The sequence below is a fragment of the Chenopodium album genome, chromosome 10, assembly GCF_948465745.1.
Source record: "Chenopodium album chromosome 10, dcCheAlbu1.1, whole genome shotgun sequence".
Classification (NCBI taxonomy): Eukaryota; Viridiplantae; Streptophyta; class Magnoliopsida; order Caryophyllales; family Amaranthaceae; genus Chenopodium; species Chenopodium album.
In genome coordinates this window covers 28,186,027-28,203,811 of record NC_137843.1, presented here as the reverse complement: position 1 = coordinate 28,203,811, position 17,785 = coordinate 28,186,027, and the positions used below count along the sequence as shown (strand labels likewise).

General features: G+C 35.8%; 1 protein-coding gene across 1 annotated transcript; it reads right to left on the bottom strand.

Annotated features, from left to right (window-relative positions):
- Positions 1–3,634: 3,634 nt before the first annotated feature.
- LOC145563862 (ankyrin repeat-containing protein At2g01680-like) lies at positions 3,635–10,869 on the bottom strand. Its single transcript, XM_081624273.1, has 3 exons — positions 10,402–10,869; positions 8,181–8,590; positions 3,635–4,809 (listed from the first exon to the last, which is right to left on the bottom strand). Exons 1-3 carry the CDS (start codon positions 10,718–10,720, stop codon positions 3,934–3,936), a joined length of 1,605 nt encoding a protein of 534 aa, XP_081480399.1. The 5' UTR covers positions 10,721–10,869; the 3' UTR covers positions 3,635–3,933.
- Between the last annotated feature and the right edge of the window lie 6,916 nt (positions 10,870–17,785).

Here is a 17,785-nt window from a genome sequence, read left to right as displayed (position 1 = left end):
GCATCCATATAATCTGGAATTTCATGAGCATAGATATCGAACAATTCTGCAGGAGGGTAATAGTAGTTCTCCTTTTCTCCAGCCTTCACCTTGGTTCTTCCCATAGTTGCTAACTTATCTGCCACCATATATTGACAGTTCTGCTAGCATGAAAAATGGTTACTGTCCAATTCCTCTCAAGGATTGAAGCTACATCTCTTATTATGTTACTCAGATCACTGTCTTCATAAGTTTCTAGCTGTTTCCGCATCTTGGTAAGAGCATCTGCATCAGTTTCAAGCTCAAGAAGCAGTATCTTCCTCTTCCAAGCAATGAGAAGCCTTTCCCTTATAGCAAGGAGCTCTGCAGCAACTGCACTCATGGCATTGAAGTTGACTGCAAGAAGCTGTATCTTCCTCTTCCAAGCAATGTGAAGCCCTTCCCATACATTTCATACGAAGGCAGTAGTTTTAGATAGTTAGATTCTTTTAGTTTAGATTGTTTTCATTTTCTTTTACGCAACTTTGTTTTAAGATTTGTTATTTTTATGTTCTTTGACTTTTCTTATTATTAGTTTTATTACCTCTGTTTTCTTATTAGTTTTATGATTTATTGTTTTCTTGTTTTCCTTTATGTTTATTTTAATTGCTTGTTTAGTTTAGTTTTAATTATGCACGAGTAGTTTATTTCTAGAGTTCTTGGGGATCTATGAATAATATGAAGGGATGATTTATTATTGTTGATTGTGAATGTTGTGGGTTAATTTCCAATTGATTGTTATAATGCTATGCAATTATATTTGCGCAGGTTTAATTGTATGAGTTATGCAATATTGATTCGAGATTTGAGAGATGAGAATTGATGTTTAGGCTTAGTTTCAATAGGTAGGTTACTTCCCTATCTATTTTAGTTAGTAGATTTAGGAATTACTTTTAATTAGATAATACGACTTTAGCCTGTCATCTATATCGAGTGACCCATACAAAAAATATACAGTCGCTACATCCATTAATCGCATTTGCAATTCTTTTGAGACTGTCAAACTTACCAGAAATCTTAATGTAGATGCATCAAACTTAATCGCATTTGCAGTCCTAGACTTTTTTTTTTTGTAAATTTTCTAGCCTTTAAGTTTCATTACTAAACAATGTAATTTCAAAAAGGTCTTGAGAGCATGAATATTGTCTAAGGAAACTTGTTTCCTTCCCCATATTATCTATCCTCTCCTTCATTTGACACATCGCACTCTCTTTCCTCCACATCATTACCCACTATCTCAATTCTTTTCCTCATTCTCTTTATTCTATTTTTCCAACATTAATGAGTATCTTTTCCCACTCTCTCTCCTACTTTACATATACCTCACATTTATTCTCTCTTCAATTAATTTATTTCATTTGGCGTGAAGTCGTGTGAAAAACAACTGACAACTTCCCACCCAAATACAATATATCCTTTTTTTTTAAAACCCCTTTATTGGCACACAAGCCAAAGTTCTCAATCATCTCCACCAAGAGGAATGGGTACTCTCCTTTTGCTAAAAGGATACTTTTAGCAATTGTAACATCAATGAGGATTGTGTTAAGTACAAAAAGGAGAGCTGAGAGGATATCAATCCTCATTGATGTTCATGCTCGAAGGCGTAAGTGATTAATGAAAATCCAATAGCTTCCTATTGAGTGTTGGCTCACTTTTGTACTTGTGCGCTGTTAAACTAACCTTTATAGCTATGTTGTTTGCATACATTTTAGCACTCCAAACTCACTAAATGCTCCAAGAACCCCATGATTTGAACTTGCTTGTACCCCCTTGATTAGCTCAACCATCACAAGCTCCAATAACTCGCACTCCATCGTCAAGAGATCGATAAGAGTGCTCCTTGAGATTCAGACGCCCACTTGTGTTGTGTAGTGAATTTTTCAACTTTCGCCCTATACTATGGTTCATGTTTTTAAGCATGGCGGTGCTCCAAGGTAAAAGAAGCTAGAGATAAAAGAGACGTCAACAAGTTTTAGAAACTTGTAAACCGTTCGCGGATGTGAAGGTTACACCCCATTCACAATCACAGAGATTGCTAACTCCATAGTGGTATGGAACCATGACTGGATGTTCGGGGATGATGGTATGAATCCATCCTTAAAGAGATTGAACCTGCCTTAAATAGGAATCTACTTAATTCTTATGATGTTCATGTGCGCTTTTCGATCAACATACATATATCAAATTAATCCAAAACCTGTTTAATCTACGTTGGTTGATTATTAATGCACAATCAAATCCATTATTGGTGATCACTTGAATTAAAATCATATTAGCCTAAATCAAATTATTAATTATCTTATTAGGCGTGATTTCAAGTACAAATTCCCTTTTAAACCTGCAAAAAGGGGCATGATCAAGTAATAATAATAAACCATGAATAATCAAGCAACATATGATTAATATAACAATCATCATCATAACAACATCATCAAAATATCGTTAATAGTAAGATCCTAGGCATGATACTAAACGGATTAATTACAAATGCTAGCATGTCACTAATAACGAAATCAAAACATTATCCTAAACATGATACTAGAAATTATAATAACATCCTAAACATATGATAAAAGATTTGGCCGAAATAGTGGAACCGTGTCAGCTTTTGGTAGAGTTTGATATTTCGTTCATATATTTTTCTTTATAGCTCGAAATTAGGATTATGATATATCATTGGAAAGATAATTTCAAGGGATATCCAACCATCTAAGATTTGGATAAAAATTAAGAGGCACAAAACTCAGAATGGCTCGGTTTGGGCTCAGTTTAGTATTTTGGTCATAACTTATTTGTTTTAAGTCAGGTTTGGGCTTATAATATATCGTTGGAAAACTCTTTTCAAACCCCATCCAACTAAACAATAATTGAACCTGTATTATGGACCAAAATAATCTGGTTTGGAAGTTTTTATGTTTTGGACACAAAATGAATGATTTTAAGGACACGAAATGAATGATTTTGGAGTTAAAGACACGTAATAAATGACTTTGAATTAAAACATTTTAGGTAAGGTTAGGAATATCGTTAAGGCCTAAGGAGACTTTACGAGAGTCTTCAACTCTTATCGAACTCGTTAATCAAAGACGTAAAAGGTACTCATCACTAGGTTTGGTTTTTTGGGGAGACAATCAGGTGTCTACATGTTGTTGTTTACTCACAAGCCTAATTTTCCGCAGAACTCTTGCGCCCTTACTAACAAAAGGCAAGAGCATGCCGCAAGATCCAGGGTCAAAATATTTAGATTGTGACAAAATGAGACAAGGCATCAAAAGCATCTATTTTGAAAGCGACAATCTCTTGAATATAAACTATACTAAAGGTTTATGGACATCACATAGAAGATTGGCCATATTATTGCAAACATTTAACATTCGTCTTATTCTCAACAAATTTTGACAATTGGAGCATTCAACACATTTATCGTGAAGCAAATCGAGCAACTGACATAATACCTAATGTTAGTGACTTATTTAGTGATAGTATGGTTGTACCTTGTAACAATTTTGGTTTATATTCTTTTTTTGTATCCTATATGTATTAGGATTTTCCCTTTAAAAGAGTCTCCTAATGTTTCCTCTTTTTCCTTGCCTTAAAAAGGTATGTATGCAAGATATAATCTTTTAAAAATATCGTACAATTTTTTATGACTTAAAAATATACAATATACATTGACATTTACTTTTTTGTTTATCTAAAAGATAAGGAAAAATTTACAATATTAATATATAGATACATATGTAGGTGAAAAGGAACAAATACGTAGAAACACGAGAGCCAGCACCAAGCACACTACTATAAAACAATCAAGCCCACCTAAACACATCTAGTTATCTACAGATTACTGTCAGTAACCTATCAATTGCAACAACAAAGGTACACACGAGAAGCACCAAGAGCAAGTAACTTTGTACATCATAGAGCATAAATTCTCTCATGGTCGGAGTTATACTCGTCAATGTCAGAGACATTGATGGAATAGGACCAAGAAAATGATTTGCTTCCATTTCCCCTTCTGATGCGTCTCTGCGAGTCATTTCCAAAAATCTTGAAATGATGTCGAAACACTAAGTAGCACATACTAGCCAAAGTCCCCATCAACACAATTGTCCCCAGTATCGTTACAGTGATAGCCATCCATGAACCTTCATCGCCTACAACCACAAAAGCTATTGCCAAGAAAGCTCCACAAGTGCTAAGACAGGCAGCCCACATTAGCTTGTTAGTTACGGTGACAACTAGCTTTTGAGCTTGAGTATCCCATGCTACTAAAGTAATTTGGATAACGACGACAGCTAGAGAAATGAAAAGAGATGCTGCATTTAAAAGGCAGAAAATTCGAAAGGCAACAGTGTCAGCAATGTTGGCTTTCCCTGCATCTGGTCCAGTTGTTACATACTGGCCATTTAGATTAAATATTGCCAAGAAAGCAATAGAGGCAAACAGCACAGCTACAACTGTAACAGAATTGGTCGTGTTTTGGACAGCTTCTCTATGAAGTTTTTTCAGTTCTTTTGCAATGCCAGAAACCCTTTTGTTGGTCTTCTCATTTTGTAAAAGTTGTGACTGCACCTCATGTTTTATGTCACTCACAGTCCTCTTCAGTTCCATAGCTGCATCCATCTTACCAACATTCCTGGCACACATTCCACCAGACTCTATCAAGGCTTCCCGAATCACCAATGCAGATTCTCCATATTGAAGCTTTGACGCTATGTCCATTGCTGTTTCTTGCTGATTGTTGATGGCATTGACTTCAATAGATGTGTAGCTCAGGAGAAGGCAGACTATCTGTAACAGAGAATCTATTAGTACTCCAGAAACTAAAATTAATACGAGTGACAAATATGAACTAAAGGATGTGTCACCAAATTCCTGAGGAAGAGGTACTCTATAAACATGACAAAGCAAACCTCAACATAAAAGAGAACATGGCAACTAAACTGGGCAACATCTCATTCTCAACTTCAGATTACTGGAGTAATAAACATTTATCAATATGAATGAGCAATATTTAGACAAAACGTTTCTTGAAGTGTGCTATACTTGTTTTCATAGAAGTCAATTGCCAAATAGAGCTTTGCACTTTACAAGGTTTGGAGAATGGCTGCATAGTCAAATCCTCTCACACTGTATTAGTGAAAGGCATTGATATGTTAAAAGAAGAGTTATCAAATAAGTTTCCTCTTATTTACAGGCTATGATATTTACAAGTTTCCTCTTTGATAAGCCCGAGACTAACAAGGGGTAAAGATATCATATAAAAATAATACCTCAAGAATTATTGTGACAAGAAAGTGACAACTAAGGAAATATACAAATACTTATGCTGATATCTCACACGGCAGTCACGTGCACGCATGCATGTAATTGAGATGCCAGGACTCAAGATAAAAAGTCAGAAGACAGAATCTTGGAAGTCAAAGGAAAAAGGTGAAGACCAAATAAAAATTCTACCACGTACAGGTACACCCACCCAGACACAACAAAGCACATTGCGAAACACACAGATGTCGTGCCCTGGTACACACACTCCAACACAACCCAAAGACACAATGATGCACGTATGTGAAACACACAAATGTGCATTCCTAGGTACACACACTCCCACCCACCAGCACACCCCTACGTGCACACCCTTGCATGTATGCAATAGACATAATGCGCACACACTTTCCCTCTCTCCTACCCACCAAAACCTCACATGAAAGCACAAAGAAAAAGTTAATCCAAATTATTCCACACAGGTTCCTGATCCTTGGCTACAACAGGTGAATTTTTAGAACTCAATTGTATGGTATCTCTGTGTTTCATCGATTGTTACCTAGGACTACATCTATTGGGGTATTGATCACGTAGTGCAATGAAATTGTCATCAATTTATGGCCTTGTGCACCAAGTAGACCAATCACTAATTTGATGGCCATTTACAAAGTTTGTGTGAAAATATAGACAAGGTTTTGTAAAGGAGCATATAAAAAAGTACACACCAGATAATTTTGGATCATCGCAAACCTAATGATCCTAGTTAGAATGATCAGATATAGCGGTATTCTTGAGGCTCTAAGCACAAATTCTAAAAAGCCTACAAACCTATAGTGCCCTTCGTCTCATAGAAATAAAGAGAAGTGGAGGGAGTGTGTAACGTTCTCAAAAGTATTAATGAAGCTTTCAATATCGGGGGTATATTATGTTAAAAAAAAAAGGTTGGTGCACCAGGGTAATATTATGTAACATAAAAATAGATTGATTAGACATTTTGGGACACCCAAATAAAATTCAAGCACTATATTTTAGGATGTAGAGTGTATTAAAGATATTAAAATATATGTTTCACCATTTATACTCTAAGACAAACTTATCATCATACTTGAATACGATTATGGGACTTGGGTATGGATCCAAGCGTCAAGTGAGAAATTTATAACCTGTAGATACAAGGACAACAGACAAGGTTGGTAAGTGTTCAAAATTAAAAAGTGGGACTGGTAGCCAAAAGAATAAACAAGAATTGTTTGATGGGATGATGCTTCTGATGAAAAAAGGCTTAGATTATATATGTTTGGTTTCAAATTAACTATTCACTGCCATGAAACTCACTCCTTATGTCCTTCGGTTAACATTTTAAATTGGAGAAGAGCTTCCACATTTCCCTCCAATTTCTCATTTTTTTCATTTCCTCCATGAACTAGGAAAGATAACTACTTCATTTCACAAACTACGTATCATATAGACACAATTTTATACAAAAGTAAGATACTGTTCTCTTTACTTGAATTTGACTTATCCAATATTGTCTTATCTTATTACTCCTATAATTATCTAATCTAACTAATCCTAACTTATTAAACTTTATCTTATCTTTAAACTCTGATTTATCTTATCTTATTAGACCTTTATAGACCTTACCTAAGATGTTATTAGATTTTACTAGATGAAGCCCATGTGATGCACGATTTGTTTGAATTTTTTAAATAATTTTTTTAATATATATATTTATGTGCTAAAATTTGTTATATATTTAGATAAAATTCCTGATATTAAAAGATAATATTTTATATTTAATTAATTTAAACTTGGAAATCTCATTCGCCAATTTTGCTTACGTGTCATTTAAATCATTTAATTCTAAAAGAAATTGATAATCTCGTATTTAATTGGCTACCACTAAAATTTATTATCCTACATGGCGCGTTGAAAAAATTAAATCCTACACGACTCTCTAAGAACTCGGGAAAAAACTCCCCTTTATATATATATAAGATTGGAACTTATTAACTCTTATCTTAAATTATCCAAACTTATTAACCCTTATTTTATATTGTCTAAACTTCTTAGCCCTCGTATAATATTATTTGAACTTATTATCCCTTATATTATTTGAAAATATGAAACTTGAAATAAGTGAAAATAGGGTGAAGAGAACATAGCCTAAAGAGTGTTTAAGGGGGAATATAAGGTTTCGTTATACAAGATGCAAGGCACAAAAGTTCTTGGAGCCTAGGCAAGGCGAAGGTGCACGCCCTTTGTAGGTGAGGCACACTTCACTTGCAAACAAAAATGTATTAATTTCTAAAAAAAGTATACGAAATATGAGGTTTCTCTAGTAGTTAAGTAAACCTAACCTTCATAGAGTTCCATAGTGCTTTTTTAAAAGAATAATCTTACACGTTAGCAATATAATTGTTACAACTTAAGGCGCAGGAAGCAGCCTAGAAAAAAGCACATAGGTGCGTGTCTTTTGTAGGTCTCTAAGCCTCGCAAAGGTCAGGCCCCAGCTTTCGTACCTGATTGTGCCTAGTGCAAAATTAAGATTTAAGGGGGTTTTAATTACATAAAAAGTCACAGACAAATAAGCTCCTCAGTTTTAGCAAAAGCAATGTGGCAAATGAACATAGAAGTTTAGGGAGGACTGGAGTGAAGTCAAATGTAGAGGAAAGAAGCCTACATAATAAGTAAGATTGGACTTTCTCTTCCCCCCCCCCCCCCCCCCCCCTCTCCCCAGTCATTTGAGCAAATGAGAAAATCTGGACAACCAGGTGCAACCAGTTGTATGTTGGACACGTTGAAGGAACATATAAAACATCCACAAATTAATTTGCATACTCTTAATCATCTCAAACATCAAGAATTAACACTTCAAAAAAAAAAAAAAACATAACCTGAGAGCGGCATTTTCTTGTTGCTATATGCACAGCTGTATTTCCCTTTTTGTCACGTTCATTTAGTACTGAACAATCAGCAAGAAGCAACTCCTCTATAATTGCAGGATCTTGGCCTTTAGCAGCCATATGGAGTGCTGTTTGACCCTTCTTATCTTTGATGGAGACAATTCCAGGGTCCCTTTCTACAAGTATTTTGACCATATCTAGGCGACCATATCTAGCAACATTATGCAAAGCAGTTTTCCCATTTTTTCTGACAATTCTTGCTGCACTGTCATCTGTGTCCAATATGGCATTCACCACTTCCAGCTGATCCTGAACAGCAGCCGAGTAGAGTGGAGATGTATTCGAGGAATCACATGACATACAAAGCTCAGGCCAGATTTTCAGCATTTGTCGCACAATCTCTGAGTGCAAAAAAAAAAAAAAAAGGCAGGTTCAGCATTAATTACTTGTACATGAATTCAAAATTGATCAGCTCCCAGAGAGATTTTAAATCATATATTATGGAAACCAGTTCCTGCTGAACAGGAAAGCTATACTTCTCTGGGATAAATGACTTGGAACTTTGCACATATCATTAATAGGAAGAGATCATGAACCCAACTAAAATACAATATAAAAGTCTAAAACTCTTTCCTTGACAAATAATAAGGAAAAATGTTAAAGATCTAATCAAGTAACATATATATTATAAAATAATCAACTAACACTAGATTGAAACAATAATATTATAACAATATAAGAAATACTTGGAATCATGTACAATATGTGAGACAAACTAGGGACTTTATGTGTCTTAAACATCCTGGTTATAAGTTATAACCCACAGTGGAAAAGGGAAATTAAACTTAATAAACTTAGTGAAGAAAAACAATTTATGGGTTTGATCTTGATGTAGTTCAAGATCAAATGCTAGGCTTCTTAAGCAAGTAAAAGTGTGCCTCACCTACAAAAGGTCTGGATTCATTTATGCATCTTTGTGGACATATTAATCTTAGGTATTATCTCAACCTTGTCTAACTTTGTGTGGGATTAAGATAGAAACCCTTCAATTCATTGAACACTGTGATTCGTGAAAAGCGTATTAATCTTTAGAAAATGATAAACATGCCTAAGTGTTACATATAAGAATTGAAGCTTAAAAAGGAAATAATAAGACTAACTAAACATTATAAACACCAATCTGTGTGATTTTGTCAAAAATTCCCAAATTTATACCATTTTAGGAAAAGCATTTAACCCAAAGGTAGTGTTTTCTTGTATTTCATTGATTTTCTCCCAAAAAATCAAAAAAGTTCCTTGGAATGTGAACAATATCTAAAAATGGACTGTTTCGTTGAAAATTCCACATCAGCTTAGGTGTCCTATATCTCCCCCTCAAAATGCTTATATTGTGAGTTTCAATGAGAGAAAAGACATTCATGCTCATGTTATGCTAAACAAAAATCTCATGAAGGTTTATAATTATATTTAATGGAGCTAAATGGTGTGCACTTAAAAAAATTTAAGGTTCCGTTTTGTGATGCCCCCTCATGATTAGTGTAATTGTATCTTCTTAGCTATATTCTTTTTCCAGTAAAAGAAGTTGATGGATACTTCAAAGGAGCAAAAGGGTTGGAGCAAGAGGACCTAATATAAGAGCATGTAAAGAACTAGCCTGAGGACTATGCTAATACTAGCTCTAGAGTTTTATATATATTTAGTGACTATAAGATCAATTTGTTATACCTAAGGCTATTTTCTAACTCATTTGTTAACAAGTCGCTCCCAATAGGTAAGTAGTGGAATCTAAGATCGATTACACCCCCGATCATAGATAAAATTAGTTATACCTAAGGCTATTTTCTTGCTCATTTGTTAACAAGTCGCTCCCAATAGGTAAGTAGTGGAATCTAAGAGCGATTACACCCCCGATCATTGATAAAACTAGTTACACCTAAGGCTATTTTCTTGCTCATTTGTCAATAAGCCGTTCTCAAAATGAGCAAACGAGCAAGAATTTACCTTAAAACTTTCTAATTCTAGTTTTACGTACACCAGGATGTATAATAAAGGCGCCGGCAATTGACAGTTATACACCAAACAAAATTCATTCAATAATCAACCTTAAAATAAAATAAACCCAATATAAAATAAAATCAAACAATTGAAATCAAACCATCTAAATTTAAAAATCAATCAAAACAAAAATTAAGAAAGAAAACATTAAACATACCTAAATGACCACGCTTAGCAGCAATATGAAACGCATTGAAATCAGACTTAGACCTAATCATCGCAACTCCCACATCACAAAAAGCAACCAAATAAGTAAAAACCTCGACCAAATTATTCATTGCAGCAATAAACAAAGCAGTTTCTCCAGAACCATTTTGCAACGCCATTAAAGCAGGAATTGAAGCTCGTTCATCATCTTCAGCCAATTTGTTGATAATCTGGTGTAATGATTGAAGATCACCGGATTCAACAGCAGAGAAGAACTGCTGGTGTTGGTGCGTAAGTAGCCGAAGAAGAATTGGTGGTTTAGAGTCCATTTTCAGTCGACGAGTAAGTAGAAATGGTGCGTAGTTGAGTTTGTCAATGAGAAGAAGAAGGAGAAAGGAGAGAGAAATAATGGAGTAGAGTAGAGTACATGTGGTGGTGTCTTCTCGCTTTCTTCCCCATCTTTTTCACTCGTTTTCAGACTTTTGACGACTTTTTTGGTTTAATGAAAGTTGAACATGTTATGGTATTTTTGTTGGGCTGCTGATTGAAAAAGTTGTTGGAGGTTCCTGTAATTATTTGTTAGAGGCTATCACGGGCCAGGGCAGGGTTAGGTTGGGGCAAACTTTTGTTCTAAAATCGGGTTGGGTTGGGTCAGGCTTGAAATTTGTGCCAAAAAAACCATTTCAAATCTGACATTTTTGGGATTGATAACGCTTGTTTTGATTAGGTTTGAATATTTGTCACAATGAAGGTGGATGTTAAAAAGTTATCTAAAATTATTAATAAAGGTCGAAAATCAACTTAACCTAATGACTTGAATTTTGGTATGCATGCAGCATGAACACAATGACATAAATACATAATATGACTAAAAAATGAGCTAGACCAGACTCGACCCGTCTTATCCAAACCCTACTTTATGAGCAAGATTGACACCTACACCTAGAGTCCTAGATTGTTTACAAAAAAAATCTTTAATTTATGTTTTTTTTAGGAAAATTGATTCAAAATAATGAGGGCACCCCCATTTATTATCTTGATAAACAGGCGAAGTTTATATTGTCAAACTGGCGATAGCCACAGTGTCAGCGTATGTTTACAAGGATATGATATGGTTGGTGAGGATTTCCACGTAGTGAAACGGCGCCTTTTCAAAATAATGGAGGTTTGTAAAGCGTTCAGTAATGTTGACTTATGTGGAGCTTGAGTTTTAACAAATTGTTGGTTGGGGATGTTTATATGTGGCCAAATCGAAGCTGTTTCTGTAGGAGCAGCAAGCGGGTGTGGAGGGAACGTAAGCGAGTTGGGATAGAGGGTTTGGAGGCAGTTCGTTAGATCGCCGTTGCCGTCGGCTCTGTCGTTGCCGTCGGCTCTGCCGTAGCCGCTGCAATCGCCATTAAGCTACTTGTACAGTAAGTGAAGTGTTGAATTTAACTTTTTATGTAATATATTTAAAAAGTAGGATTTACGGTGATAGTTTAATGCGCAGTTTATTAGTCGATGTATGTTGTTACTCAAAGTATGTATCCCGTGTAGTTATGTATTTTGCGGATTATGGAGAAACATGGGAAAAATAATTGATTTTCGCAAATTTTGTTGTTCTGTTATACTGGTCTAACTTGCTGGGAAATAATGTTTGAGAACTTTTATAGTTTGAAGATTTCAATTATATTTGATCAACAACTCCCAATTTCAATCAATGCATAATATCTTGAACCACCTGAAAAATATATGACTTGTAATTGTAATTGTTAGATAAATAATTGGTAATCTCGTTGGTTGAATAAGATTTGTAACGGTTACTTTCGTGTTAGATATTGATTGGGTGATTATGAAAACGTGAAATAGTTATTGGTGTATATGGGTGTGTTGGCGAAATATGTAGCGAAAATAAAAACAATACATGTTGGAATGTTTATAATGGTGGTTTTTATTGTATTGTTTTGATGTTGGAATGTTTATAATACTTGATCGTTGTATTGTGTGTTGTAGTCCCGAAAAATCATGTATGTAGAAATACCAAATTCCTTTATTGTGTCTTGTAGGGGTTTGATTCAATGCAAGATTGAGAATGGTGGAAATAGCAGTTGTTGGCGTCGAAGGGGATAGTAGCATGTTTGATAATGGCACCGACGTGAACCAACATTTTCCTACAATTCATGAAGAGGATTTGGGAGATGGATTAAGTCCCGTTACAGGTCTCGGTGAATTAGACCCTTTAGTGGAGGGGTTTACAACCCCTGTTATGAACTTAGGCTGGAAGCACTGTACTTCACCAATAAGAACATCTGAGACGGTACAAACGAATGTAGCGAGCAATCACATTGGTGTAGTCACTTTTGTGGAGGCTCCTAGGTTGGGAATGGTGTTTAAGACTTGGCAAGAAGTAGAAGAATATTACAAAGAGTATGCACAACAAAAAGGGTTTGGGGTAAGCAGGGTTGCAGGAGTGTATTCTAATAAGTCTGGTGTTAGAGATAGGATTGCCACGACATGGAGGTGTGAGTGCTGGTAGGCTTGACATGAGGGCTGTAAGGGAAGCCAAAAAAAGAGCAAAAGCCATGGAAGTTGGTAGGCTGATGAGTCTATTTTATATATATTTTTATTCCCCGTCCCACGGTCATCTTTATGCTGATTTGAGCTCTACGGAGCTATTTTTATTACTAATATACGTTTTCTAGTGTTTTTGTAGAGTTCGTATTATTTTGTAGGAATTTACAGATTTATGAAAATTTCCGATCTTATTGAGCCACTATGAAAATATTAGAGTCAGATCATATTTTATGACTGTATATTTTAAGCCCAAGGCCGAGTTGGAGAAATTTGAGTCGGTGATTAAGGGCTCGGTTCAAGTAAAGAGGCTAAATAAAGGCCACGACTACTTAGATGCTCAAGCTAAGCATGCAAGTGAAGGAAGCCCAATGAGTAAAAGCCCAAAGATAAAAGTCAACTTTGTGGGCTGAGAGACAGCCGGGCCCGATCGAGCTGACTGTGGCCCGATCGGGCGCTTGATATTGCAATAATGCTGCTGCGTGATTTTCAATGTTTGGGCTCAACAATATAAAGCCCAGTAGCACGGAGTACTTTTCCTAATCCTAGTTTTAGTGGAAATTCTTTTCATATAAATAAGGGATAGCTCTTCACGTAGTAAAGTAGTTTTTTTAGGTTTGTTTATTAATTAGTTTTAGTTTTTCTTTGGTTTTTAGTTTAGTTAAGTTTTCTTTTCTCTTTCTCTCTCTAACTTTTCTCTCTCTCTTTCTCTCTCTAACTTTTCTCTCTCTCTCTCTCCTCTTAATTAAACTCTTAGTATTAGTTTCTCCCTTATTTCTCTCTCTAAACTCTTGGTTTATGCAATTTTATATTTCCTTCTTTTGGTACTATCTCTTCTCTCCTTTATTACTTATTTTCTTTGCTTTGATCCTTATCATGTCTCCTTTAATTGCTTTGTTTGGTTTAGATTTAGTTATGTGTGAGTAGTTTTCTTTCTAGGGTTTATGGGGATCCATAAATAATATGAAGGGGTAATTTATTATTGTTGATTATCAATGCTTGATTATTTTCCTATTGATTGATTTAATGCTATGCAACTAGACATGCGCAGGTCTCTTATGTATGAGTTTGGCAATATTAATTCGAGATTCGAGAGATGAGAATTGATATTTAGGCTTAGTTTCAATAGGCGGACTAATTTATAAATGGTTAAGTCGATATACGAGAGATGAGATTTAATACCGGTAAATTAACTCTGTTATTGTAATACGTAGCGAAAGCCCTTTATGATTTGAATAATTGATACATTGATGATTGATTATTATGTTTTTCCCTGGAATATTATTTATTGGTGAACCTATTCCCTAGGTCTTTTATTCATTGATTTTCCTCTTACTTTTGTTCCTTCCCACTTTTACTCTTAGTAGTTTAGTCTCCTTTTATAACAATAAATTTGGTTACTTGATAATCTAGATTATATTAATTAATTAGGAATAGAAAGACTCGTTTCCCTGTGGATTCGACCCTACTTCCCTATCTATTATTAGTTAGTGGTTTTAGGAATTACTTTTGATTAGGTGATATGACTTTAGCCTGTCATAGGCCAGTAGGGACGGTTGGGGGACTCGTATGTAAAGATGAATTAAGTAAGAGGAAGAGAAAGTCAAAGAAATGTGAATGTAAGGCAATGATATATGCAGGTCGTTCTAGCGATGGTGATTGGGTGATTAGAAAAGTTGAATTGGAGCACTCGAACCATGAGCCTAAACCTGAGGATGCAAAAATCTTGTGAAAGAGTACCGAATGAAGAAAATGACCTCGAGTGTTAGGAAGAAGTTGTTGACCTTGTTTTATTAGGGTGTACCTGTATCCCAAATCCTGGGCTGTTTTGAGTCTGAAGCTGATGGGAATGAAATATTGCGAATGACTTTGAAAGACCTTCAACACGAAGTGTACATGGCTAGGAGGATTCAGATGCTTGGAGGTGATTCGGCTGCAATGATGGCATATATCGAAGAAATGCAGGCGGGAAACCAGCACTTCTACCACGCTCAGCGTTTGGACGAACATGGACGTCTCAAAGATGTTATATGGGTTGATGCTCGTAGTCGTGCTGCGTACGAGGAGTTGGTGATGTTGTTTGCTTTGACGCAACGTATCTTAACTTTGTCGGCATGAACCACCATGGACAGTCAATTCTACTAGGATGTGCTTTGGTATCCCATGAGGATTGCGAAAGTTTTACATGGATATTCAAACAGTGGTTGTCCTGCATGAACAACCAAGCTCCATTAGCGATTCTTACAGTTCAGGCACCTGCCATGCGCAAGCCGTTAGAGGAAACTATGCCTGGAACTCGACATCGGTGGTGTATTTGGTACATAATGAAGAAGATCCCGGAGAAACTTGGGAAATGTCCACGGTATGGATATCAGTGAATGATAGTAACTATTCTTGTGCCTAGATATTTTTCTTCTTATTTGGAAAGTATTTGTCTGGTACTTATAATAATATATTTGCATATTTTGATTTTAAAAAAACCATGTTAAAAGCGACTAGTTATTGTGTGCTTATTTATGCTATTTCTGAGTTTGGATCATTGAGTGATTCAGAATTATGTTTATCAGGTACGCAGAGTTCAAGAGTAAGCTAAAGGATGTTGTCTATGAGAGCCTTAATGTTGAGGAATTTGAGAAGCGGTGGAAGGCTTTTGTGGGGCACTATAAGTTAGAGGGTAATGACTGGCTAACTACTTTGTTCGTAGAGAGAGAAATGTGGGTTCCAGCATACATGAAAGAGTATTTTTGGGCTGGTATGAAGACAACACAACATGTGGAGAGTATAAACAGCTTTTTTGACGGATTTGTGAACTGGAAAACCAAGCTGTGCGAGTTTCCTGTGAAATATTCAATGGCTATAAAAAAAGGGTTCGGGATGAAACGGATGCAGATGCAAATTGCTCTAAGTACTTGCGGCGTCTTGCAACTGGTTTCAAGATTGAGAAGTTGTTTCAGAAGGTTTATACTAATAGAAAATTTCAAGAAGTGCAGACGGGATGTATTCGGATGAATTATTGTTATCCTCGGGAGGAGACAGCTATGTCTGAAAGTGTTATAGAATATGTCTTGGAGGATCGTGTGTAGATTATTTTGGAGGGTTCAAGTGAAGAGATTATTACTGATCGTAGGAGGTATTACCGTGCTATATTTAACAAGGACACAAAAGAGGTGTCATGCGAGTGTCGCAGATTTGAGACCCACGGTATAATGTGTAAACACATGATGAGAGTACTAGATCTCAACCTTGTGTTTGACATTCCAAGTAAGTACATTCTCAATCGGTGGAGGAAGGACTTAATGAGGAAACACACACTTGTGAAGGTGTCATACCATGATCCATCTCAGACTGTCGAGGTCAGAAGACACAATAAGCTAATGAGAGCATTTGAACCCATATGTGATGATGCTTCCATGGTCGATGATGAGACTGTTGATCTGGTTATAAAGAGCTTGGAGGATGTTGGGACAAAAGTAGAAATGCGCCGTCGTATGAAGTTGGAGCAGACTTTTGGCATGAACTTCCCCGGAGAGGGAAAGGGTTCCTTGCAATCAGTGTCTGGGGGCGGTGCAACATCAGTTTCTGTTGTGCCCGAGACAGAGATTCCCCAGGTTGATTTGGAAACCACCCCACATTCGAAGATCCAAGATCCTATTCTAAAAAAAAAGGGGAGAGGTAGGCCTAAGGGTCGTCGCAGAATTCCCTTCAAGAGATTGGGTATAAGATTCCCCCCAAAAAGAAGGAAAAACAGCCGGTGCGTATCAAAATGATTAATGTTGACAATTAGTTTTGAATTCTTCCACTTAGTAATTTGATGCGGTTCTTATTCTATTTTAGGTGTGCACTGCTGATTATAGCATGTTTGAGGATGAGTTGGTTGACGTTCCTATTCAACTGCCGGTAAGTGTATACCTTATCAAAGCTCTAAGATCTTGAAACGTTGAATAACTTAATATTATAACATGGTTTTGTAGGAGAAACCAAAAAACAAAAAGAGAAAGACAAGTTCTTCAAACTTTTCACAACAATGCAGTGGATTGGAGTTCATTCCGGAAGACGAAGAACTTCTTGAAAACAGTACATCGTCCTCGTCATTTGTTTCTGACAGCTTCTAAGGACGGTGAAGCCATTACCTTCGTCTTGGAGCTACAATCATTAAGGAAGCTGCAGCTTGTGTCTTGGAAACTTGTATCGAATTTAGAATTTTGCTTTGTTAAGACTTTAGGCTGGTGGAAACTTGTTAAAACTTTTAGCTTTGTTTGTTTTCAATTGGGCTTACTTATTCGGTCTGTTACTTATGGCTACTGACTTTGGGCCTAACATCAATTTGTGGCCCAATATTGTGGTAAGTTAATTGCATGTGCTTTTAGTCCATTTTGTTGCCATTTCCTTATGGGTTTGTACTTGGACTAAAACACAAATGGACTTATTATCTATGTAATGGTGTTATTAGACTTTTGCAGTCAGCCGTGTAACTACTATTTATGATTAGATATTTTTCTAATTTTCTGTAATTATCTGATCAACAGGCCGTTTAAAAAAAAAATTTAAAAAAAAATCAAAAATTAAAAAAAAAAAACCAATTAAACAAAATATAACCATCAACCAGTGGAAACTGTGATTATTAAATAGCCTTAATATTTCGTACATAATCAAAGTAAATGACGTTAATTAGCATTAACTCCCATACAAATTTAGTACAAATCTACTATTAAAGCGAAGTACATCACCCTAAAATTATACCTAGTTAGAAACTTGTTAACACAGACTGTACTTTACTACGATCTAAGATTACTTTACTTTACTAGATCTAAGATTACTTTACTACCACAACAGTAAAACATGGT